The sequence below is a fragment of the Paramisgurnus dabryanus genome, chromosome 1 (assembly GCF_030506205.2).
Source record: "Paramisgurnus dabryanus chromosome 1, PD_genome_1.1, whole genome shotgun sequence".
NCBI lineage: Eukaryota > Metazoa > Chordata > Actinopteri > Cypriniformes > Cobitidae > Paramisgurnus > Paramisgurnus dabryanus.
The window spans coordinates 62,712,736-62,740,587 of record NC_133337.1 but is presented as its reverse complement, the minus strand read 5'-3'; the positions used below and the strand labels follow the sequence as shown (position 1 = coordinate 62,740,587).

Sequence of the window (27,852 nt, the reverse complement as noted above, 5' to 3'; positions counted from 1 at the left end):
TACAATCAATAATTTATTCAACAATCTTCCATTTTTAAAAAATAAATTAATGACTTACATAAATAATCAAACAGACAACATTAAAGATAATGACCAGCAAGATCAAAGGCATTTAGACAGCAGGAACCAAATGAACCAGCCATTTGGTTTTTAGCAGCTAACGATAGTTAACAACAATTTCGCCAAACCACTTAAAGAAGAACAATCGTGAGATCTTATGAGTGCCATCATCTACATATTGCTTTGGTCAACTAAAGAGAATCTACACTATACTGATGACTAAACATTATTGTTTTTCTTCAAGTATGTATATTTATCCTTTACTAATAGGCAGTTAACCATTCGTCTGGTCTCATTTACCATACATTGATTGACACCAACCCAGCATGTCCATCATCCTCACATTCACAGAGACTGCAGTACATTCTTCATCCTACCTTAAAACATCTACATACGTTTTCATTATACTGTTGTAGGACACAGCTGATTAAATCATCGCTTCTTTCACGACAATCTTTGATGTGTAAATAAAGTTACAATCCACTACAGTACATATGTATCTTCTAGCACGACAATGGTGGAGCTAATGTATTATACGTACTATATGATCTACGTGAAAGGTGCTTACATTTATATCTTTTCATTAAGGTTTACCCTGAACTAATTAAGCCATGGTGTTAAGCCCTTCTAATATAGTCAATGTGTTGTATGTTTGTAACGGTTTACACAACGCTACAAGACACAAAAGAGTCTATAGAAACATAAAGTGGAGCTTGTACAGTAGATGACTCTAGTGAGAGGAACGTGATGTCATTGTTTATTCGTTCCTGCGAAATCTCTTGGATCTTTAATCCATTTAAACAGAAATGAGTGATTCGTGCTATGCAGTACATTTTCATCTTGCCTGCATGTTGAAAGATATTTAATACAATATTAAGCTCAGGATTTGTAAAGGTGAAAACCTTTTTATTGTCCTTTGCATAAATCACAATTTGGTAAATTTGAAAAAAATTCACTGCTTTGGTTTCAGATATTGTGAATTTTTTTAATTGTTAGATTTAGTTACATTAACATCTCCATCACTCTTTCTTGTGACATCCCTTTAAAGAAGACATATCATGATAATCAGATTTTTTCCATGTTTAAGTGCTATAATTGGGTCCCCAGTGTTTCTATCAACCTAAAAAATGTGGAAAAAGATCAACCCAGTAACTTAGTTTTGGTAAACCATTCTCTGCAAGCATGTGAAAAAATAGGTCATTGAAATTTGGCTTCCCTTGTGATGTCAGAAGGGGATAATACCGCCCCGTAAGCTGCATTATCCAACCACGGCACTGTCATTTAGTGCAGAGATCAGCTCATTTGCATTTTAAAGGACACACCCAAAGACCCAATTTTGCTCACACCTATAAAGTGGCAATTTTAACATGTTGTTATATATTATCTTTATGGTATTCTAAGCTAGAACTTTACATATGTACTCTGGGGACACCGAAGATTTATTTGACATCTTAAAATAGTCTTGTGAAATGTCCCATTTAATTAGCTAAAGCTAGTTTCAGTCACTAATTTTGAAAAGATATGTCCTTAAAAGGTTTTTCACAGTGATGCATTAGAGGAACTATTCAGTGAAATGTTTTTTGGAGAACCATTTCTTTCTTACCTTTTTATAATCTTAAAAAACATTTTTAGGGAATTTCAGAACAGAAAGGTGCTTCAGATGTTAAAGGTGCTTCAGACGTTTTTTTTAGGCAATAACGTTTTTCTATGGCTTCATAAAGCACCTTTATTTTTACTCCACTTTCATAAACATGTCAAATGCCACTCACCCCCATGTCATCCAATATGTTTTTCTTTGTTTAGTCATTTAGTCATCATTCCAAGATTTATCTCCATATAGTGGACTTTATTGGACCTCAGCAGTTTACAGTTTCAATGCAGCTTAAAAGGCCTCTAATCCCAACCGAGGCATAAGGGTCTTATCCAGCGAAACAGTCATAATGTTTTGCCAAAAATTAAGTACTATTAAACCACAACTTATCATCTTACATTAGCCGTGTGATGCACCAACGTGACCTTACGTATTACGTAATCACGTGGAAAGGTCTTGCGTTACATATGTGAAACGCACACTTGCAGACCATTTTAACCAATAAACTCACACAAAGACATTAATTAGTATCATTCCACATACAACAATGTCCTCTTTCTCCACACTTGTAAACACTGGGGCGGAAGTTTCGCATACATCATGCATGACCTTTTGACACAATTACATAATACGTAAGGTCACGCTGGGGCATCACACGGCTAGTGCAAGACGAGAAGCTGTGTTTAAAAGTACTTTTAATTATTTATAAATTTTTGGCAAAAATGCCAATTGTTTTGCTAGATAAGACCCTTATGTTTCTGTTGGGATCCTTTAGAGCCCGTTGAAGCTGCATTGAAACTGTAAACTGCAAGGTCCAAAACTCTTGGAATGTTTTCCTCAAAAAGATTACTTTCTTCTCGACTGAACAAAGAAAGATATAAACATCTTGGATGACATGGGGGTGAGTAAATTACCAGAATTGTTTTTATGAAAGTGGAATATTAATATTAAGAGTGAGGAACATTTTTTGTGGGACATGTGATGTTTTTTTGTTTTAGTTGGTTTGTCTCAATCTTAAACATTCCATTCAATTATTATCAAACGAATAGCTTATTGTAAGTGCCTGAATTTGCTCAGATTATATTCTGGTGTACACTTTTATAGAAATATTTTACTGCAGAACACGAATGACCCAGTTGTGTACCTGTCCCTGATGTTTACACAGTTATATAGGCTCTTACAAACACAACAATCAAACCACATCCATTAAATTACAATTTACAGTGAGCCCAAACCTCGAGTGTTGGTCTGATCTCCAAACATGGACCTATCGCGGTTTCCAAAATTCGCCTGAATGCAGAAATGTAGTTAAAAGATTTCAGTAAATCAATGCAAATTTAATACATCAGATTTAGTGCCATTATAATCGGTGTCCAATTAGATAATTTAACGGTTTAAAATTCATTTTAACACAAATATTTAAACTTGTAGCACCTAAGTGAAAAATAGACGAAGCCTACATTTTTACTCATGGGGCGGTTTCCTGGACAGGGATTAGACTAGTCCTAGACTTAAAAAAATTTAGGACCTGTCCAAACTGAAAACAACTTGCACTATCTTAAAATACATCAGTGGCCTTTGTTTTGCCTCAAAATGCACACAAGTACTGTTTTTAGTAAGGCATGTTTGTTAAAACTAGCCATATTTCCTTATTAAACTCAGGTCTAGTCCTGGCTTAAAATAATCCCTGTCTGGGAAACCACCCCTTACAGTCTTACTGATCCCCAGTAAGACAGGCGGCCTGTGACATCTTTTTTCGAGGCAGCACAATGCGATTCTCGTCAAAACATGTATATAGCCAATCGTGTGTGTGGCTTGTCATGTCAAAATATGTGTTCAGCGCGTCATGTAAACTTATGTGCATCATGTGTCATGTCAAAATACATGCCTGCTTCATACGTTTGCCAGATACTCGCTTAATCATGTGTAATCAAAGTCAGTGTTACGTTAGTGTCTTGTGAGTATTTTGTGAACGCGAGCGTCTCTTTTAAACCCTTTTGACGCATGTGCAGCAGGCACTTATTTTGACATGACACATGATGCACATAGGTTCACATAACACACCGAATACATATTTTGAATTCCCGCCTCTCTGAAGAGAAGACACCGGCCGTCACTGCTGATCACTACGCCGGTTAACATTGTGACCCAACAAGCAGTCAAGTTTCTCGTCACAGCTAGACAGAAATTTAATTTTTGATTTAATCATTTGTTTAAGATTTGTTAAAATATCATTGATGGCTGGATAGAAACTGATTGAGCGTTGCTTTGTCACTCAAAACCGATACTAAATATTATACTAATAACAGGATTTATTCCATCACCTCCAGAGGTTCAGTGGACATCTGTGATTTATTGGTCAGTACTGAATGAACACAGAGATTGTGCTTAAAAAATGATTCAGTGTTGCTCATTTGGTGCTGCCAATTTCATCTTAACAGGATAGAAAGACAGAAGAAACAAACCGACAGACAGACAGGCCAGCTTCATAAAGGATTCAAGCCACAGCGGGAGATGAGCTCCAGAAGCACCAGTGACGTCGTGAATGATGTTTATTCAACATCACGTCCTCTCTCTCTCGCTCTTTCTTTACTCTCTGATAGTGATCCTCCTCTTTCAGGTACCAGACCGGAGGCCAGCGGCACTTCTCGAAATACAGCTGGTTCTCTGCACACAGATCAAAGGCACACTCAGACTTTACTAAAGGAGTCAAGATTCATGCAGATCATTCATTTCAACATTTTGGACTGATGTGTTTACCGGATGACTTGGACTTGATCTCCTTGCGGTAGTTGGCACAGATCCGGTTGTAATGGGTGCAGATGTGATGTAAGCACCATGCTGCCAGCTGATTAGCATTGTGAAACTGTTCTCAGAACAGACAACATGAAATTAACTGATGTATCATCAGGCCATATGAGCAGAGTAAATTTATGTAAATCAAGTCCCATTAAGCTGAATGCAACAATGTTAAAATGCCAAATGCATACATGTAAATATTTTTATTTGCATTGTATTTTTTAAAAATATAATTTAAAAAGAAAGCTAAGTTTACCTGAGCGAGCTCCAGATATGTGAGGACCTCTCCATCAATATCTTGTCCTTCTTTAGATGCTTTGATAAAGTCGCTTACGGCGTATTGCTCTGAGGAGAGAAACATTAATGGATATTTAACTCCCAATCATTCTCTTTTGATCTGTTTTGATAATATAAAGCTTCTAGTCTAATTTAAGCAAGCCACCAGAAATTTTTTTTGCATTGTTTGCACGTTATTTTATCAATGTAATGTGTAGTATTGAGTCAAATACAAAGATTAGGAGCTGTTGTGAATGATCTTCATCTGCAGCAAATATTGATACGGATTCATTTTGATCAATTCATTACTGTATCATGTCACCAATTTGTTAAATGAATTTGATTATAATGTTTCATTGATTGATAACCTAATAACATTTCATTTAACACTGCAAATAATACAAACACACACACACACACAATAGGAATGTGGCAGAGACTATGCAAACTGTGAGGTCGCAGATGAATTTCAGCCTGTTACCAGAACGTCATTTGATGACGTTCCTCGGACAGATTGGAGCGCGTGCCACACAGAGCTCTGCAGAGACGGTCGCTTTTATTAGGAGACTTGACATCACTGGTTGCTAGGCAACACAGAAGTGAAGGGCAAAAAGCCTCTTTGAATGGAGCAGCCACGCGACTCTGCCCCGTGTTCGAGAAAAGCGTGTGCTTGCGTGCGGCTCACCTGTCAGGGCGATGAGGCAAGGAAGGCACAGTCTGTTGGCCAGGGCGATTAGCTCCATTGGGTCCAGGTCTGACATGGGTGACAGCTGATTGGTGTAGAGATACTCCAACACAGCCTGCATACACACCCTGCTGGTGTTGGGGAATGAGACCTGGCAACAACACACACACACACGCACACAGAACAGAAGAGATTAAATATATGTGAGAAACCTGTGATGTTTTTTTTAAAGGGGATGTGTGACTTTTCTCAGTTTTTATGTGCAGAGGCATTGATCAGTTTACAAAGACATTGGCTTAAGGGCACAATATGTAGTATTTCACCCCTAGAGGTCGCATTTTAAAAACAATAACAAAGGCGAAAATTAATGACGTAATGAAGTAGTGTAAAACTATGCGAGATGTTGTTTTTACCATGCACAGACGTATGGCATTCACTAAACGTTACAGATGAGGTTATGAATCATTGTTTGTGACATAATTTTATGTCATCGTAATAACTTAGCAGCATATTACATGGTGTACATCCACTTCTGCATTTGTCCACTGCAAAGGATAGCATGGACATAAGCTTTGCTCCGCAACGTGAGCCTCAACAAACGGACAAGGCATTTATAGCTGACACGCTCGGTGTTGCACTATTCTTTGAACCGCCAGGGTGCGACACGAGCAATCAAGTATTTTTTTTATTAAACAAACAGTACAGACATCGTAAGGATTGTATTTTAATTCCTCGTCCAGTGGTTCATTAAATACAAATATAAGCCAAAAATTCTGAATCATATGTAAAAGAATTAATGTTTTAAATGGCAAAGTTTCCATACTTTACTTCCAGAGTGTCAGATAAATAGTATATGCATTGTTTTGCATGGATTGATGAAAGAGATAAGTCACAGGCTTGCCTGCTCGGACAGAATCGCCTCGAGTTCGGTCATTTTCAGATGTGGTGCCGTGCGTGCAGTTTACAAAAAACCACCCACTCCGCTTTGACGTCATTTTTGCCGCGTGCACCAATGTGCCTCTGCGGACGCGTCGAGTATAAACATAGCTCAAAATGAAAGAGATTGAGAGAAGATGCTTTAGTTTTATAACAGCCTCACGAATTTCCGTGAAATAGTCACAGAATTTTTTGCTCATTTTTCCGTAGCATTCTCACAGATCTCCGCATTTTTCCGTGGCCATGCTACCGACTGTCTTTTTCCGTGGCATTCTCACGGATTGGTTACTCAAATGTTTTGTCCTATTTCTTACCATTTTCGCTTCGGTTTAGGGTTAGATTTACATGAAATGGCATCCCTACCCAAACCCAACTCTAACCCCAATGCCAGGTGACGTTTGTTTAAAGTTTAGAAAATATAAAAGAATAAATCAGAAAAAATAGTATAAACCAATAGTTAAAGTGAAATACTAACGCAGACACCAAATATAACCCTAAACCGAAGCAAAAATGGTTTGGAAATAGGAAAAAGCAGTTGAGTAACCAATTCGTGAAAATGCCACGGAAAAAGACAGTCTGTAGCAGGGCCACGGAAAAATGCGGAGATCCGTGAGAATGCCACGGAAAAATAAGAAAAAATTCCGTGATTATCCCACTGAACTTTGTGAGATCAGGTTGAAGTCTAACGTCCACACAGATGACTGGCTGGTGGCTGGTTTATGTATGTTTTTGTATGTACTGTATCTTATATACAGCATCAGTCAAACGTTTGGACACACTTCCCATTTGTGCGCCCAAACTTTTGACTGATACTGTACAAAGAATACGGTACTATAGTATAATATAGCCGATATGTATCATTATCTGCCTTTATAACTCCCTTATATTTGTATCGCCATCAGCCCCCCCCCCCCCAAAAAAAACATATGGGTCTGGCTCTAATGTTTACAAGATGATGTAATAAAAAAAAAAGTTTTTTTGTGTTCTTGTGCATAGATGACAACATGTAATAGGCCTGTGCATGATGTCGCCATTTTTAAAAGTTCTAGTTTCTGTAGTTTACACAGAGACGATAACAGTATCTTTTTTCGAACACTCACTTGCACCTCAAAACCCGTTTTCAAAAGTAGGGAAGAACTGGGACGAAAATAACGCGGGATGAAAGTAACATGAAAAAAAGTGATTTTCTCCGAGCCCTGACTACATTTGCATTTCAAACTATGACAGCATCTTCAGTACAACCCTTGACAAAGCCGAAAATATTGTGTTATTTTGTCATCGTTTCCCACGTGTAGGTCCAGAAAGCCGTTTTTGACCATGATAAGTAAATTCATAAAGCGGTCATTTTTTTCTTATAATGCATTGTGTTTCTGGTTTAATGTGTTACAGTAGTGATCAATCTACAGGTTATTTAGTGATGTAACACATCCTGAAATTTGATTTTCTGAGTTTTTCGAAATTAAAGTAAATTGAGTTTAAATGTCAGGAGTTTCTGTCGGGATGAAAGTAACACTTGTTACATTTGTCCCACTGCTAATACGGTTGCATTATGTTTACAATTTATATTATGGTAATTTAATTTAATTTCATACTGTTGAATTTTTTATTTTAAACATTTCAAGTTGGTACTGTCAGGTTGCTTTTAAAACATTTGATGATAAGATAAACAACAAAATGGGCCCTATCTTGCACCCAGTGCAATTGATTTTGTCAGTGACGCATGTATCATTCGTATTTTGCACCGGCGCACAGCGGGTTTTTCCCTCCATAGACGCACGTCGGCAAACTAGGGAATAAACTTGCGCTCCCTGGGCGGTTCAGCGCAAAAAAGGAGGCGTGTTCCGGCGCAAACCATCCCTGATGCTATTTTGCAGTTTCATAAAACAATTGCGCCACTGACCAAAAAAAACTACTCTAAAGTCAGTGGCGCGTTGCGCGTGGTTCATTATGCTATTTTAAGGGCGCATGCTTGACCATAATGTATAGCGTGCAACACGCACACACTTTGCTTATCTAATCTACACAGATGCAACAGTTATTTTTGCAAATCATAAATTGCTACAATAAAAAATATTAACACATGAGATAAGGGAAATCATAGTGGTGAGCATTGTGGTGATAGTTTTTATTTATTTTGTGTGGCTGCGTTAAAAAATTATCATGCAAATAACGATTAAAATATTTTCATAAGTTTGTTGTGTGGCTGTATTACGTTTATTTTATGTAAATAATAATTAAATTGTTTTCATAAGAAACCTTAATGTATATGAACTTGATTTGTAAGTGTTCTTTGGGGTTGGACCTTGCTTGCGTTTCTTGGGTCCGATTTCAAAGCCCCCAAGCCCTTTCAGCGGTGAGGGTGGACGCAGATGCAAATCCACCTCCCGTTACACGGCGTGCCCGATTTATGCTGGCAAGCTTGGGATTCCCCCGTCTCCTGACATCATTGTAGCGCTTGGCGCAACGATGGGGATGCCAGCTGATGAGACAATTGTGGCTATTTCCTCTCACGCCTGTTTAACCTACGCTGATTTGGGCGGGTTTCTCCTATACCCATACAAAACAACTTCTCTGTCTTTGACTGCTCTTACAAGAACGTGGGTCTCCTCGGCTGTGAACCGCTCCTGGCGTGCGCCTGGTAAATCCGTCATAATAATAGCAACAGCGCCCAAGATCCGCCCACAAAGTCACTTACGCATTGCGCTTCGCACTTGCATTTCAGATCGTTAAAATCAGGCCCAATATGTTTGCAGTTACATATTAACAAGGTCGTAGTCATATATATATTTCCTAAAAACAAGTGTAACACAAAAATCTATCTTGTTCTGGCAGGGTCAAACCTAACAATGCACTACTTCTTCAAAGTGAAATTATACTGAAGTCGTTTTACATTTTGTTTAAAATCTGGCATTTCACCTGGTATTGATAGAGCACACTTGTAAGTTATTGACCACAGCAAAAATCTATTTATGTCTTAAACATTATCTTTTAAAGGGGACATTTCACAAGACTTTTGTAAGAGGTATAATAAATCTTTGGTGTCCCCAGAGTACATATGTGAAGTTTTAGCTCAAAATACCATATAATTTATTATTATAACATGTTAAAATTGCCACTTTGTAAGTGTGAGTAAAAATTTGCCGTTTTGTGGTGTGTCCCTTTAAATGCAAATGAGTTGATCTCTGCACTAAATGGCAGTGCTGTGGTTGGATTAGTGCAGATTAAGGGGCGGTATTATCCCCTTGTGACATCACAAGGGGAGCCAAATTTCAATGACCTATTTTTAACATGCTTACAGAGAGTTACTAAGTTACTTCTTTTTCACATTTTCTAGGTTGACAGAAGCACTGGGGATGCAATTATAGCAATTAAACATGAATAAAGTCAGATGCTCATGATATATCCTTTTTAAAATTACGTTCTTCTGAAAAATTGAACTATCGCCCCTGCTCTCCCCTATTGCATTTTCAGGCCCCCAAACTGCTGTTATTATATTAATGAAATGGCAAAACAAATAAAAAGTGTTCTGCTTGAGTGCCATGTAAAAGGCCCCTTAAAAACAAAATTTTTAAAAATCAAAAGAGACATTTTCAGAGCATTAGTAAATGTCTGTTGACAGTATGTGGACAGCTGATCTCTGGAGACGGGACTTTCTATCCTCTAATCTCTCACTCACTGACTAGCATTACTAAGCACATTTGGGCAGGAGACACAGGTGCACGCTGCTACGTAACCCATTACATAATGCTCTTTAAGGGCGAGTTCAGGAGATGTGTGTCATTGAGGTTTCTCACAGAGAAAGGAAAGAAGCTTGCTTGGATTTGAATAAGCAATATGGACTCAAGTCAGAAAGTAGGGCGTCATCTTTCCTAAAATAAAGCTGTTCCAAAAGTTTCATGGGCATGAAATGGGCAAATAAAAAAGAGTGGCCATCATGCTTTGAGTCTCTTGTGTAAAGATCAGCCGCAGAGATAAACAGATCTGTGTCTCTGAATGACGTCCACTTTTCCTCCTAAGGGAGGAAACTCAGTCTGCTTTTACCACCTGTTAGTGAGGAAATTAATGAATCAAACATGCTTAAGATGAAAGAACCTATTAGACCAATAAAACACTCAGAAATAGACAGTGAAAACCAGATTAACTGTGTACGTGACATGAAAACACAGCAGAAGGACCCTGTAACTGTTCCCTGCTTGACAAGTGCATCTTCAATCTCATTAGCTGAACTGTTGTTTGAATATTAAAGGATATATACAGTATGTTATATTTAATGTAGGGCTACATAACAATAAATCGCAACTAATCGTTTGTAGAATAAACGTTTTTGTTTACATAATGTATGTGTGTGTATTGTGTATAATAATTGTGTATATATAAATACACACACATGCATGTATCATTTTAAGAAAATGTCACGTTTAGAAAGACAAAGCAGAAAGAAGCTACAATAATGTACGATGTGTGAAAAATAAAAAAAATTTATTGCACCAAATAATGTTTGTTTTTAAAGCCAAACACACTTTTAAATAAACATTAGGCCAATAGATAATTCATTCAGAAATGGATTTTCCTTATGCAATGTCGAAAAATCAGCAATGAATTATTTCAAGAACTTGATAATTTGTTGTAAAATGAGTGTGTTTGTAAAGTGTATGTGTGTGTATTAAAGCACACTAAACTGAATGTCAATGTCTATGCAAAGTGACCTTGAGCCATCTGTTAGACTTTATGCACTGATGCTTAAGGATAAAATAAAAAATACTCTGTAAACTTGTCATAGATTTAACTCTAGCTCACCTCATTGTTTGCACTCTCCATAAAAGATCCTCCAAATAACGCAGCCATCCAATCACAGCTGCAGATGAGTAGAGGCTTATGGGCATTAATTGTCCCATCATCTAACCTGAACACCACATCTGCACACACAGGCAAACATCACCTGAGCACATGATCTTAATGGAAAACACCACCGTTTTTCATTATTTTACAATTTTCTTACCTCAACTTAGAAGAATAAATACATCCCTATCTTTATCAATGCGTGCACTTCATCTTTGTACGGCGCGTCATTTAGCCTATCCCCCTTCTTTCCTTAGGATCTAAATCCAAGTTAGCCTTGAACTGACCTGAGATTCTCACTCGGAGCCGGAAACAATGCAGACTCGAGAGACATGTGAATCTGCTCTGACTCGAGAATCTCTCAACTCGTAACCGGCTGATCCGCGCAAACTGTCTCTCGAATCAGAGCCGGAAACATTGCAGATTCGCAGATCTGCCGGAAACATTGCAGACTCGAGTCGAGACTCTCCGGCTCGGGGGGCTACATAATCAGGACACAGTTTTTTTCTATATTTTCTCTATATTATTATGCTATTATTATTAGGCCTTTTTTTAAGTGGTCGACCATACACACCAAACCTAAAACCTATAAGCATATTATTTCACAAGTGAAAGGCTTTTGTTGTGGATTTGCTTTTAAGGAGACTTCAGTCGCTCTATAGATCCACTTAACGGCTGATTCGCGCGGACCAGCCGGAGACGGTTAGTGGATCTGTAGAGCGAGTGAAGTCTCATGAGTCCCATGGTCTGCGAGTCTGCAATGTTTCCGGCTCTGAGAATCTCGAGTTGCATGGATCAGCCGGTTACAAGTGGGTCTGTACTGAGTTTCCTTGGCGATTTAGCAATACTGACTCAAGTGACTCACACAACCCGGATCACATTAGTGAGTGACTCACAATAACCCGGATCCTTAAAAGGAATCGAGTTTGCCAGGCCTACTGTTTGGATCCTAAGGAAAGAATGGGGCTAGGCTAAATGCTAACACATTCACGACGCGTTGTACAAAGATTAAGTGCACGCATTGAATAAAGATAGGTATGTATTAATTGATCTAAGTTGAGGTAAGAACACCTCAATAAAATATTGAAAAATGTTTTTCTTTAAAAAAAGAGACAAAACAAACAGTTGACCGCATCCACTGACTTCCATAGTAGAATAAACAAAATATTACAAAAGTCAATGGGTTCCGTCAACTGTGTGCTTACCATAATTTATCAAAATATCTTTTTGTTGTGTTCAACAGAATAAAGAAACTCATACAGGTTTACAACAACACGAGGATGAGCAAATGATGACAGAATTAAAAAATTTTAACCCCACTTGAATTACTTTAAACTATAGGTGTGTACCATTTCGAAAGGCTGCGACCTTCTAAGGACGTGACCTCAGAAGGCAAGCACTCGGTCTTTGAAGGTCGCAGCCTTCGAAGTCCACGAAGAGAACTGAAATGAGTCGGCCTAGTCTTCTGAGAATCTATAATTTGCGTCACCTGCAGAGACGTTTGTGACTCATTAGAATAACGATGGAACCAGAAAAATATTTCTTTTATTTTAGAAAATATGACATATTGATGTAGATTAAACTAACCAACAGTATATAAAATTAATAAATTTTAAAAACATACGCAACATACACAGAATAATATTAATACAAAAAATTTACTAAACTTTTTCGCTAAATACACACTTTTATTTAGTAAAGGTTTTAAATGTTTATTTTAAAATATCCAGCTGCTATATTCAGCTGTTGCTGGCCCACAATGAATCTCGGGATAGCCTAGGCTGCCATTAGTTCTATCTTTCGCAGCCTGGAGAAAGAAGGACACATTCTGAGGTTGCATTGTAAGCAGCCTTCGAATTGGGACGACCTTACTGTGGATTCACACCAGAAGCGGTAGAGGCGGCAAAACTGCGCTGTTTGTGCATAGTTGGACGCTTGAAACATTTTTTATTTACTTGCTTCTTTTGCTCATGAAAGTTGCACGTGAAATTCTAGTGATTCGAGACATTCACATGAAAATTCGTGTCATGGGAGGGGCTTCTGCGACTCCGCTTGCTTCCTGTAGTCACATCACTAGTAAAGCAAGCAACAGATTGGTTCACGCAGCACAAATATCAACAAAAGTTTCCTGCGTCAAAGCTCAATTCGGAACTCGCCTTCCGCCCCATTTGCACTTACGACGCAGCATGCCTATTCGCGTCTTTGCATTGACTTAAAATGTAAATCACTTGCACTTGCTGCCTCTTCCGCATCTGGTGTGAACACCATTTGACCTTCAGCCGCGTTGCTGTAATACAATCGGTCTTAGAATGCAGCCTCATAGGTCGCAGCCTTTGATTGGGACACAGCCTATGAGTAGCTATCAACACTATGAACTAGCACAAACACATTTTTAAAAGCTAGCAGATGTAAGGATAATTTAATATATTTAATATAAAGGAAAATAACATGGGGTTTGCCCAGTACCTGTAAAATTATTCTTGGCGAGACACTCTTTGATTCGGTTGGCCTTTCTCACATGAAAAGCCTTTGTGATCTCCTGATTCATGAAGCCTTCGTTGTTCATGATGTTCTCCACCATCATCCTAAGGTCAAAGACCTCCAGCATCTCTGCAATCTGGGCGATCTTCATTAGGTCTTTCTCCTTCTCATCCAGCTCACCGGTGTAGAGGAAGCGCAGGACAGCACTGAAGGGTCCATGGTGGATAGAATGATCCATCTTCACCACGGTCATGAGCGCTGGTGAATCCGTGACCGGATTGATCACGCATTCTTTGTGGATGCTGTAGAAAGCCTTGCACCAAGAGGCCAAGGACACCCTGGTGCATCGGTGCATCCCACTAAAACTCATCATCTTGAGGGTACCGTCGCTTTTCGATGTCCTGAGCGAGCACGGCGAAAGGTTGGGCAGAACTGCCAGTTCCTCTTCCGTGTCCAGACTGAGGGTGCGCATCAGCTGATCCCGTCTGTGACGCTCGGTTACCACCAAGCCCTGGGAGTCATCTGAGAAGTCCATTTGAAATAGGTCGAAGAATTTGGAAGACGAGGTAGACAGGTAGATCCTATGAGCAAATAAGTGGATGTGTTCCTGAATGACAAACATAACATCGGCACAGAGAGGAGTCTCCAGCAGCTGTCTCGGCCCATCTCGGTTTTTGGCTGAGCACTCTGGGATCTTAATGAGCGGTGGAGGGGCTTTGGGGGGCAAAAACGGTGCCTGGAGCAGCGGCTTCTGGACCTTCCTCAGGTGAGACTTCCAGAATTGCAGGTGACGTCGGGAGATGAGGGCTGCTCGGATGGCATTATCAAAGATATCCTTGATGCCAAACTGGTCAAACACGCTTGTCTCGTAATATGGGATTCCAAGCTCTTTAGCTACTTCTCTTCCGCTCTCCGGAGGCAAAATATCTCCAGGTTTTATGGGCCTGTAAAAAAAATCAATTAAAATTTTACCCTAACATGATTAGGACTAACACACCATCTGAAGATGATTGGACAGATGTTAGATGAGGCATGTATTTGACACCACTTTAATCCAAAGTGATTGTTTTATCAGTATGTGTACCGTGAGTTTCGAGTTTGTACCTTGATAATGGTCGCCTGGCTCGATTGACTGCCTCCAGGTCAGCGTAGCGCAAGTCTAGCTGGCAACCGACCAAGATGACAGGTGTACGTGGACAAAAGTGTTTGATTTCCATGTACCACATGGTTTTAACATGGTGTAGAGAGTTTGGATTGGCGATGGAGAAGCAGAGGACCACAACATCGGACCTTCGGTGTAAAAAGTAAGAAGCATATCAAATAACGGACTGAATAAGGCCAACACAAGACAAGACACCACGTAACACCCATGCTAACAGAATTTGAAGCCAAGAGTGTTGTACAGTGACAGGTGCTAAGCGGTATCCATAGCATCACCTTTATTGGTTGGTTGCGGGACATGCAAAAGAAGAACTTGCAATCTCAATGCCGACCTGACATTGACCAGTTAACAGCACGCAAAAAGATTGCCTTCGGTTTACATACAGGCCCTCTTAGACAGACTCATGACCAACACTTCATTGGCAATGCTTTTTTGGCAGATTCTCTGAACATACATGATCAACAAAACAGACAAAACAAAAGCATGAATTGGATGGCATGCAGACATTCTGGCATACCTTCCTGGTAAGTACAAAGTCTGTCCTCAGGAGGGGAAGGGGTCAACACCCATCACCACACAAGAAAAGTTAATAATGTCCCATCACTGGTTTGCCATCGTCCACGAAAAAAATCGTGCATTACTTGCTGACCAGGCAAGCAAAGGTCACAGCTACCACACCAAACAGTGCAGATAATAATGGAGATGCTTGAAAACTTACAGCGTCTCTCTTATGATTGACAGGCTTGCATAAAGATCATACAGTAGGAGCCCTACAAACAAAAAGAGGCAAAAAAAAACAAAGCTACATAATAATTTGCCTTTTTAGTCAGCAAAACATCTTGGGAACAACATTACAACCAATATCTCTTCTAACAATGAAAACATAAGTCTAATACAGAGGTCTGATATCACGCTGTTTTTGTGGGACGTGAGGTTGATGATATCTTAACACTTTGAAATGGAACGACGATGTCTGAACAGTTGCTGAGCTATAGCCTCTCCTGAAAACCAAACATCTCTGGTCAAAATGGGGCTTTTGGCAGATCATTCAAATCCTGAGCTCTATTCACCAGCCTGTTTGATCGAAAGCCAGAATCAATGCACTTCTGGTAAGACATTCAGTATTTACTTTGGGTTAAGAATGTCTAGGGGGCAAAGCAGAAACAATTCACCCTCCCAATAACTCGACAACTGTGATTGTCTGATCCTGGATATGAGAGCAAAGTGCAATATTATAGCAGCAATTGACGTTATTAACCTGGGATTAAAACCCTCAGCGTGTCATTAATTAAAAGACTAGCAGCAGTAATTTGTAAAGCTGCAACATGCATGCAAAGGTTTTTCATCCTCCTTCAGAAAAATCACACAGGTTCATTTGAATGTTCTTATTGCAGGTTGTATTTTCTCACAATGTCAGGTAGTCACGCAGATTTATGACTTGCTGCTTCACAACATTGTTTCTCTTTGTTTATCACTAAATGAGACGATAACTGACAGGTCGAGCTGGGTGGTGAAACGATATATTGAAATGTCAGTTTGTGGAACTCCTAAATGTTATTTACATGCGAACGCACTAATAAAATATTGAGTAATGAGAAAATATAAAATGAGGGATGATGTATTTTTGTAGGCCAACCCGGAAGTTAGTGGGACACTGGTTCCCTTGCCACAAATCCCATTCATTTTCCTATAGAAACACACATGCGAAGTTTTCAAATAAAGCGCTTTAATTGTGTTTACATTAAATTTTTTATATATTTAAAGGTGCAGTGTGTAATTTTTAGAAGGATCTCTTGACAGAAATGCAAAATAATATACAAAACTAAATTATCAGGGGTGTATAAAGACCTTTCATAATGAACCGTTATGTGTTTATGCCTTAGAATGAGACATTTTATCTACATACACAGAGGGTCCCCTTACATGGAAGTCGCCATTTTGTGCAGCCATGTTTCTACAGAAGCCCTTAACGGACACATTTTTTTACCAAGTTTTCTCCAACAATGACGTGTTTGACCGGTGGCTGCTACCGTAGCTTCTCTTATGTGTTTCAAAAGCAAGAGGTGAGCAGTTGACTGAGCCATTGGTTGCAATTCGCAACCTCACCACAAGATGCCACTAAAATTTACACACTGCACCTTTAAAATGATGGATATAGAATGCACTACATGTTTTTTTCCTATTTTGTTCAAAAGCATGATCAACGTAAGTCTAAATATTAGAATAACAAGGAACTATGCTTCTAACCACAGGTGAAGAGCTGTCATTCAAACTACACAAGTTTGCGATGCAGTTTGCGAATGTTCGTTTGAACTATGATTTTGAGAAACACCAAATCGTTGAAACTTACGACAGTAGTTGGCTAACGATGCTTTTGGGAAACACTCACTGTACAAAATGCTGGGTTATTTTTATTTGAGTCAAAAAGGGATGAGCCCAGCAGCTGGGTTGAAATTAACCTGTTTTGATTTGACCCAACATTTAAAACTACCCAGCATGGGTTAAATTACAACCTAGCTGGCTGGGCTTGACACTTTTTGACCCAGTGCTTGGTTGAAAATAATGCAGCATTTTTTGAGTGTTTTGAGCATCATCCTCCCTGTTTTTAAACAATCGGCTGATGTCGGCCCATGACGATTATAGGCCGTTTCATCGGTGCATCCCTAGAAATTTTACTTGCTAATTAGTAGAAAAGAGAGGAGCACTCATTTTCTTCTAGTTTCTCTAAAATACATTCAGTAAACTATAGAAAATATTTATTTTATACAACAATTGGTTGAAACAACCCAGCATTTTGGGTTAAAACAACAAAGCATATAGGTTAAATTACAACCTATCGTTTTTTATAGTATAAGATACATCTTTTATCAACAGAACATAAACCTGAAAAGCTTTCAGACACGCATAATCCATTGAACCTGAATCAGAATGCATTACTGTCTAATGATCTGGTTTAAAGAGAATAGCAGACACTCAGAGGTTACTCTCGGAGCTTCATGCTGCAGGCCTCAGTGCCTTTGATTTATTTTAAGGACACAATAAAGCAGGGAAGACTGAAAAGGCAATTCTATTGAACTTGACTGGCCAAAAACAAGTCAGGTGTCTCGTATTGGAACAGTCTACAGCGTTTGAATGGAGTGCAAATCAATGCGCTAAATCACTCAATCTAGGGTAAATATGAAGAGTTTGATTCCAAAAGGAGATAACTCAGTTTTTAAAATTTTCAAAACATGTTTATTATTTTGTTATTATGTTTTTATTGTGTATTTTTTGTTGTTAAGGCTTATATAAAAACAAAACCAACTACAGTTTGACTGATATTAATTTGAATGCACAAACAAAAAACAAGATTTTTTAAAATTATTAAACAGAGTTATCTCGTTTTGGAACTAATCTCTTCATATGCAGACATCCTAAAATAATTCTTGAGGTTTCTCATTGGCAGGAATCAGGTCAGACTCATGCTGTTTAAAACACTAGCATTAAAAGTCAACATGAAACAGCATTCTGACCTCATTTTATTTATGTAAAAAAAAGAGGCATCAGTTCATACTCCCCTTACCATTTTCACTAATATTTGGATGTGATGAGACTCGTTTTACAGTTTGTTTATGTGACTTCCTAACATTAACCCTTTTTACAACGTAGGGCCAGGCGACATGTTAAATATTAAATATTATCAAAATAAGATATCACATGGAAATGGGTGTGGGGCTACTTTAATCATTACACTAGCTCCGCCTCTAAAACAAATTCTGTTTGCACAATAATACCAGGAAGGCGCATTAAAAAGTAAACATTGTTTATATATTTTGTAACCACTAACCCAGTGGCATGGCCCCTCCCCCCAACGAAAACTGTGTTGTGCTGTTGCTTGGCGGCTTTATATATATTTTTAGGTATGATTACACAGAATTTATAATAAATTAACGGAGTTCATAAAAGGCCGTAAAACTGACCCGCCCGCCATTTTAGCAACCACTGCACTAACCAGTTATAAGACATGATATATTTCTTAGATTTATTAACAGTTAAGGGAAAATGCGCAGCAAATGAGATGATATTCAATACTGGAGGCTAAAGGCCAAAGTATGGTCCATTTTTATGCGTACAGTGCGCATGACGCAATTTTTGCTATCAGAAGAGTACTGTACGCCCACTGCCGGATTTTTGGAACTTTGTGTACATTGTATGCGTAGGTCACGCATGCCCTGCAAAAGAATGTACTATGTAGCCCAGGAGATGCATTGCATTTTGTCGCAATGCACATGCGTTGAATGTCTGTGTACATGTACAAGTCAAACGTTTGTACACGTAAAAAGCAGACTATACGGGCTTAAGATTCATATTCAAACCAGCTGTAAATACTGTAAACACAAATGATGAACATACAGTAACTGACATTAATTATGTTATTGCAATAATAACCTTCACAAGCTGTTGTTCTAATTGAAAATGATAGAAAGAAAAGGATAAGCATGAACAGAACGAACTGTGATCGTGTGATGAAAGCAAATAAAGATCTCATTAACACAAAATTGCTATACGTTAACATGACAGCACTCCGCCGTCATGTTTACAAGCATTAAAATGCAAATTATTCAGTGTCTGATGTCAGAAGAAATGAGGACAGTTAAAGGGATAGTTCTCCCCCAAAAATTTAAATACCCCCCCAAATACTGTACATATTTTATGTAAATATACTATAAAAAAGCTTGGTTGTTTCAACGCAGCATTGGGTCAGAAAGGGACAAACACAAAAGAAAAATGTAAGATTTGACCCAACAATGCAAACAACCCAGCATTTTGGGTAGAAACAACCAAGCACAGGTTAGTGGTTTTCAAACTGGGGGCCCCTAAGATGGTGCCCAGTTTAAAAAAAAGGCTACTAACCAGCAAAACTACATTGTAAAATTGTTTGGAATGCTTTTTGTCACAAATGTTCTTTAAGGGGGCCATAAAGGGATGCATGTACACAAGGGGGGCCATACGCCAAAAAAGTTTGAGAACTACTGGTTTAAATTACAACCCAATGGGTTGTCCCTTTTTGACCCAACGCTGGGTTAAAAATAACTCAGCATTTTTCAGTGTGTACATAAAGTACATATATAGTCTCTGCATTGTTCCAAACTTTTTTTTTACTTTTTTTGGAATACAAATTACTGAATGTTAACATTGCACTTTCTTGTCCTTTATAGCTCTCAGATCTTTTTGGCCATTCACATATTCCAATATGATGTGTTGAAAAAGAAATCAATAGATTTGGCATCATTAATGTCAAAAAGGTGACCTTGACAGACTGGTGTCTTTATGCACCACATTCAAAACTGTGAATTTAAGATTTGAAAATGGAATTCCTTTTTAAAAAATTCCCCTACAAGCTTCCCTATGGCTTTACAATGTTTGCAATGTAGATTTCTTTTGACCTTATTTTTTATCTATACAATATTTATTTTGTGCCGTTTTGACCACGATTTAAAACAGCAGCTTAAAAAATATGTTAAACTTCTCCATTTGAGAATAATAAAGTTCTTCCAGGTTACATTTGACATGGGTGAATATTACATAATTTTGTGAGAACTGTCCCTTTAAGACCCACCTCACTACAACACGAGAAGTGGAAATCAAACAGTTTCTATTCATACCTCCCGTAGGCGAAGCGTCTGTCTTTGTGATGGTCTCCAAAGGTGTCCCATAGCCGGAGGGACACGCTTACCTCATCCACAACATCTCTGGAACGTTCTAAAACCTGTGAGAAATCAAAGCATTTATTCTGTTTTAAAGTGTAATCCGTTATCTCTACCTCCACCGCTAGCTAAAATTTCTCTTGAACCATAAGGCCAGAAGAAATGTCAGAAAAACATAACAGAAAGAAGATTTACCTCTTGACAGACTCTGTACTGGTCGATGGCCCAGACTGTAGGTACATGAGTGGCGAGCAGCTGGTATTGGGTAAGGGTGGTATTGCAGGCCCGGGCACATATAAGACGAGTCTTTCCTACGGCGTTATCCCCAACGACAACACACTTGATGGTCTCTACGTTGGGTCTTTCGTAGTCCATACTAAACTTGAGCACCCTACACAAGGGAAGTCTGGTCAGAATAATATTATTACTGTATCCTGTAAAGGATTTTCATAAAGCAGCACACACACAGACCCAGTGAATAAAGGAGGTATTTCATTACAGGTCTATTCAATCTGAAGCTACAGAGAGAAGTGACCTTGCTATCGGTCAGTGAAAGCTCAATATAACACAGGACGATTAGTTTTTTTCACATTCCTAAAATAGTTGCTCTATATTATTGCTGCATCTTGGTTCTGCTGAGCTAGACAAAACCAAACCCATATGAGTTTCATTTCTGATCCTGCATAAACGTAAAGACATTTGTGTACTTCTGCTTAATATTATGCTTGACTTATCGTCTATTTGCACATCAAATATTACAATATAGCTGCAAGCAGCAATGATGGACCCAAGCATTATGACGCTATCACTAACATAGTGGAAAACTGTGGAGGAACAAATAGTTACATGAGGACTATTTCAAAGCCTATTCTAAGTAGCAGTAATACTTTTTATTATCCCCTTGGGGAAATTCTGATTCAGTGTGTTTCAACATGCGTTTCACATATAAAACAATGCAATAGTAAAAAAATGAAGATAAACATCTCTGTCATGTATGCATTTTACTGCTTGTAGTATGAAAGATTTCCCCCCTATTTTTAAGAAACATTGGCAATCCTAAATCTTTGACCTGAAGGAACAATTTTATACTCATCATGCAATGGGTCCATATAATTAAATGTAACTTTCATAGCCTTACTAAAGCGTATGATTTTCCTCAGCAAACTTTTTTGTTCGACTGTAGCATTTCCAAACCAGCAACGGATACAAAACTTTCAATACAAGAATTATAAAACACTTTTACAATGGAAAGCTTACATTAAATGGCACCATCTTCCTAAGAAAGCATAGCCTTTGCTGACCCTTTTTGTTAACTTTTCATTTATTTCTCCATATTAAGAATTAAAAGTGACACACTTTACATCATGTAAATTGTTAAATATGTTTGAGGTGTACATACAATTTTCTTTGCAGTTATAGGCTTCCTCTTAAAAGTCTCCTGAAACATAAGCTGTGTTTTCATCACCCTGATTTTATGCACATTTTGAAGTATCGCATAAGAAACGAGTGATGGAAACAGCAAATTTCTAATAAAAATCCTTTAATTTGCAAAATAAATGTATTCATCGCTTGGGGTGGCTTTTGATTTATGCGAAAAAGAGTAAACTGGGAAAAATGGGAGGTGGAAATGCATTTGTTGGATAAATTCTGACGTAGCAAGCAATGTGACTGATCGTCTAGCTGATCAGCTGATGTTGTCTTTATATATGGAGCTCGATGTTGTCATAATGCCCTTGCTGCTAGTGCCTCATCAAAAATTTTGCATTTCTTTTGTGCACAGCATTCAGTTTGGCAATTACAGGCTGCACTGCTAGTAAATTTATAACTTGCCAAATCGCAAACAAATGCACTACTGTCTCCATAAAAATTCCGTAGAAATTGCAGCTGCCGGTAACTTACCGTAGGTTTAAATTTATGGTTTTTACTGGCAAATATTTTTTCAAAGTTAAATGAACATTAAACATTTACAAATCTTTGTCTTTACAGAGTTAAACTAAAAAACAGCATCAAGCAAAACATTCTGGGAAACAAGAAAAAAGTTGATGATGATTTCTGGTTCCCAGAATGCTTTGCATGAGGCTGTTATTGTATAGTTTTATTCTGTAAAGATAAAGACTTGTTAATATTTAAAATTTATTTAACTTTGAACAAACTCTTGCCAGTAAATAGCATAAATTTAAATCTACGGTAAATTACCGCCAACCCAGCTACAATAACATTGTAATTTCAACATTGTAGTTTCAACAAACATTCTACGGATTTTTTACAGTGTGCCTTGTTTTATTTACTGTTGGTTACGAGGTTGCCAGAACCAACATCATTCGCTCGAAAAACTTGATGGTACGGATTCAGCAAAGGACCTCGAGATGTGATTCAAAATCGCGTCTTCACTATAAACAATTTTATTGGACGCAGGTTTTTTGCAGCCGTTACAAGACTGGCCCGAAGTTAACTACATGTTTATCAGTGTGGCTAGTGGCTAAACTGACCTTTGGAACAAATACCTTGTCGAAAATAAAAATGTTTATGTTTCCTAAAGACAAGTGAAAATGACGAGCATAGATCACCACTGTGAAGAGAGGTTTGGCAGCCAAGCAAAAATTGAAGGATCTGTAGCTAACATTGATTGTAAACATTAATTTTACACAGCAACATTAGCTCAGTGTAGTAGTTGATATGCGTTAGATATAATATCTAAACGAAGGTAATTTACTTGTCATTTATTTTGCTTGTTATCAGAAATAAACTACTCTAAAAGGAATAGATCAAGATACTTGTGCAAAATAACAATGTTTTGGTTTCCATTTACAAAAGACGAGGGGTGATAGTGAGGATGGTTCACCGCTGTGTGGAGTTGGCAGCCAGGCAAGATTTTAACGATCTGTAGATAACATTGTATACTGTACATTCATTTTACACAGTAACATAGATTCATGGTTGATATGCTTTAGCCGTGATTAAAAAACTAAGGTAATTTACTGGTTATTTATTTAGCTTGTTTTTAAAATCAATCTCACTGTTAAAGTGCACTCATTTCATTGCTAAAAAACAATGTTATTTTGTGTATTTGGTATGATAAAATGTGTTTGGGTTGTTTACGGTTAAAAAACACATTATTTTCCACATACCGTACATTTTTGTAGCTTCAGATATCCTGCCTTCCTGAAACGCATTGATTTTGTACAAAACTCATCGATCTGAAAAGCGCTGTGTCATTGATTGGCCAGCTAATCTGTACGTTGTGATTGGCCTAAATACCTCTGACGTCAGCCGGAAATGTGACGCTCCTTACCATGTTTGAAATGCAATGCTGATAGGAGTTAAAGCAACACTAAAGAGTTTTTGCTCTTTGCTCCCCCTACAGGTTGGAAGCAGAATTATCCATTACCATTGTTGTAAATAATTTAGCATACTGCAGCAAAGCTGGCTCTGTTTTTGTACTTTTCACTCGAATTACAGGACCGCGACCCGAAGTTTGGTAACTTCTTTAGTGCGGTTTTGGCCGATAGAGGGCTGCAAAGCGAATGTGAAAGTGCCGTTCACCCTGTTTCGTGTGGATGAACGACTTAAACTTTTTTGGAAACGTTATTTTAAGGTTAAAATAACTCTTTGGTGTTGCTTTAACATACAGGCTGAGTCCGAAGCGGGGAGGAATTATTATAATGTCGGTCTTGTCCACGTCAACAACAGGCCCAGATACTGTGTGTTTGTTGTAGTCCAAGAAAAGAGATTTGTGTTGGAGACGATAACTCGCATCATCGTTTGTACCTTTTGCTAACATGTTAACATGTACTAATAAACACTTACACACCAAAGGAAATGTAAATACATGAACCGGGGTATAGTTGTTCTTTAAAAAAATTGGTTAAAATTACAGTATTACTGACAGCTGTGGCATTTTTAACATGTTTTAAATTATCTATATGGTATTTTGAGCTAAAGCTTCACATATGTACTCTGGGGACACCAACGATTTATTTTACATCTTAAAAAGGTTTTGTGAAATGTCCCCTTTAAATGTATGATATTTACTGGCAACAGTTTGTTAAAAAATAAATGAACATTAAACATTAAAAAGTCTTTATCTTTACAGAATAAAACTAAAACTACACAGTGGCGGCTAAAGAAAACAAAATATGTGTTTCGGGTGTCATGTTTGTGGCTCTTCATGTCAAAATTTGGTGTGTCATGGGAACCTATGTGCATTGCGTGTCATGTCAAAATACATGACTGCTGCATACATGTCTGAATGGTTAATGATTAAAGAGACGCTCAGGTCTTGCAAGACACTTACTTAACACTAAACTCTGATGAGATTAAGTGAGTATCTATAGCAAATGCGAGCATCTCTTTTATCATAAACCCTTATGAAGTGTCTGTAGAAAAGAAGGAAAAAGCTTAAATAATTTCTCATTTTAATATGCAATAATTTAAAACACTATCCTCTTACAAAGTTAAAAATAAATCATTTTCAAGGTGGGCTGAGAGCATTTACAGTAGTAAAAAATCTTAATACACATTGAGACTTTTTATACTGACAGTTTCCTAACGTTTAAATCCATTAAAGGTATGTTAACTTGTGAATGAAATACCGGTGTAAATCACATGCTTTATACATAATGACAGCACTTCATTCATTTATTCATGCACCTACATTCACACACCCCAGCTGTCTCTTTAAAAAGCACATGCTCTTCAGTGTACAACAAAATCATATCCATCGTGCAGCAGTCAAATCTCTTTATATAGAATAATAGATTTACAATTTAAGTTTAATACAGTGCAATCAAAATCAATTGCTGTGTATAGGAACCTATAAGAAAATAGAGCATATAGTCTGACGTCAAATCCAGTGAAGTGTCTATAGCACTCAAGTCTGAACTTGCAAAGGCAACTAACTACAGCTCCCAAGAGACAGAGACATGACTATGCACATGAGCACTGAATGAGGATGACAAAAAAACTACAGTCATATCACTGAAAGATACTGTGTAATTTATATATAAAAAAAGGCTTTAGCTTATCTGACAAAACATTGTTGTGCAAAACATGCAAACAGCAAGACGCATTTTACCCCAACTGTAATGCATTTAGAACAGCTGTGTAATTCTAGACATTGTTTTATAACCAATGACATTCAAACATGACTGAAAACCAATAACATCATTGTTTGCTTTTAAGAAGTAGCCTACGGCTGTCATGTAAGGTGTTAGGTATACATGCATAGCACACCTACCGTGCCTATAGGATGCGCGCGCGTATGTTTATGTTGCAGAAATCGGTCAGTTGAGTTACTGCAGCCTGCTGATGTTATTAATGGTAAATATCGCTCGTCGCTAGCTGGAATAGCGCTGCAAAAGCATCTCCTGATCCGTAAAACGTCCCCGGCTGTGACAGAAACTTATTTTCTATTTACCTCCGAGCGCATATATCGATGATGTGCGGCGTGTGTGTGCTGACCGCGAGAGAATCATCATTCGTCCGTCGCGAGTCAGCTTCCATTGTGACGTCAGTGAGCCGCTGCTATTTATAGCGCGCGCGTACGGTTTCATTCAGGAAAACAAGGCTCGTCAGATCAGAGCAGCCAGCCGCCCTTTTCTCTAAAAACCCATTCAACTCCTCGGTCTTGTAGCTCAGTGGGTAGATAAGTGCGTTTGCGGAGCAAATGATTTGGGTTCGAATACACAGAAGTCACTTTGGGAAAAGCATGCCTATGTATAAATATAAACACATGAGTAAAGCAGCGAGCCTATCTTGATCTGTCTTCTCACTTCAGTTGACTGTATATAAAGATATCGGTACACTTTCTATGAAGCCCATCTTTATAATAAATTATAGCCCTCTTTATAATTGTTTATAGGTTATAATTTCTATTCTATAAATATATTTATAAAGACACAACAACACCCATACCCTATTATAAAAAAATAGTTACATTTATAATATTATTATTATTATTACTTAATATAAGTGATGCATTTGCTTTTTTCCAATGTGCATGCTCATAATCTACAATGATTTATAAGTATCAATTACACAGTTATACACTTCCATGAGTGTATTTTTAGAGACGCAGCCTGCATTGTTATAATGTCATTATATTATAGTTACGACTTCTTAACAATGCAGATTTAGTTATTTGTCAAATAACTGAATTGCTTTATATTGTTGTCAATAGCCATATAAAGATTGGCTTCATATAAAGTGTTTATTTTTGTAAAGACAAACAGACACACATACACAGCATTAACGCTTTACTATTACAGGCTAAATGACTCACATCTATGTGGTCTACAGTACATCATTTTAATTTATATAAGAAGATTACCATCCCCTCATTTCCGATATTATCTTGTACATATGATCAGAGAAACCTCAATGGCTTGCCGATTATTTCATAACAGCATAGTCAGTGTGTCAAAAACCTTTGAATTTAGAAAATGGACAGACTGCCCTAACACTGGCTATTTTCTCTCTTCACTTGTTTGTCAATAGAAAAGATTTTGAATGAAGTCAGGACAGCAGAGCCTGATCCACATCAAGAGATGTGCTTTCCTTGCTTATGATCCCCAAGGATGTTTGTAAATCATCCGAGTGTGTGTGAGATGTTGGTATAAGCTATTTAAAACTGCTGGAGGGCTGCAGGATCCACTTTTCCTGGTTTGCTGGAGGCAAAGTTAAGACACATTCTGTAAACAGGATTAGTTATCCTCTAGCCCTCAAATGCATCACCTGCTGCCTTATGACATAACAGTGAAGTTAGAGAAATATTTCATGTTAAATATCTGCACATTTACTATGAATGCAGAGCCTACCTTTAATGTACTAAATATATATTTTATTCACAAATAAAGTTTTATATAAAAAATATTCATTATATTCTCATGCATCAGAGAAAAGATCTTATTGCAATGCATTTACATTTCTTTAAAAACTGAGCCTCTCATTATGACTGCATATACAAAAATTGTGACTAGCAGCGCCAAATAAATAACACCTGCGTACACACCAAACACGAAGCATTGCATTACTCGCTCTAGATTACTTTTAGGATTTAACTTCAATTTTTTGCTGGAGTTAAATATTTTCAACTTGTGAAAATAAGCGTTTGAGGCCTATAGCATGTGTTTTTGTGGCAATTACGCCGCCCAATTCACGTCATTCGCATAACCCCACATAAGTTTGCGTCTATTTGCATCTTTGCATTGACTTTGTATTTTTGCATTTCACGTTTGGTGTGTACGACCCATTATGCAAAATTAACTTTTACAAGGTGTTTGGATATAAACATGTGTTGGCAGTGTGTGGATACAATCACCCAAAAAATCCAGCCTCT

At 37.8% G+C, this 27,852-nt stretch overlaps 1 protein-coding gene across 2 annotated transcripts; it reads right to left on the bottom strand.

The window, feature by feature from the left end:
- rhobtb1 (Rho related BTB domain containing 1) lies at window positions 1-26,004 on the bottom strand. Of its 2 annotated transcripts, none has more exons than XM_065242791.1 (10): window positions 25,753-26,004; window positions 20,712-20,907; window positions 20,475-20,578; window positions 14,772-14,957; window positions 13,653-14,611; window positions 11,145-11,263; window positions 5,412-5,562; window positions 4,707-4,795; window positions 4,412-4,517; window positions 1-4,318 (listed from the first exon to the last, which is right to left on the bottom strand). In XM_065242791.1, exons 2-10 carry the CDS (start codon window positions 20,889-20,891, stop codon window positions 4,149-4,151), a joined length of 2,064 nt encoding a protein of 687 aa, XP_065098863.1. In that variant the 5' UTR covers window positions 20,892-20,907; window positions 25,753-26,004; the 3' UTR covers window positions 1-4,148. The 2 variants fall into 2 exon arrangements, with proteins under 2 accessions (XP_065098863.1, XP_065098864.1); XM_065242792.1 differs by lacking the exon at window positions 25,753-26,004 and adding an exon at window positions 15,548-15,599 and having other exon boundaries at window positions 20,712-20,729.
- Window positions 26,005-27,852: the final 1,848 nt, after the last annotated feature.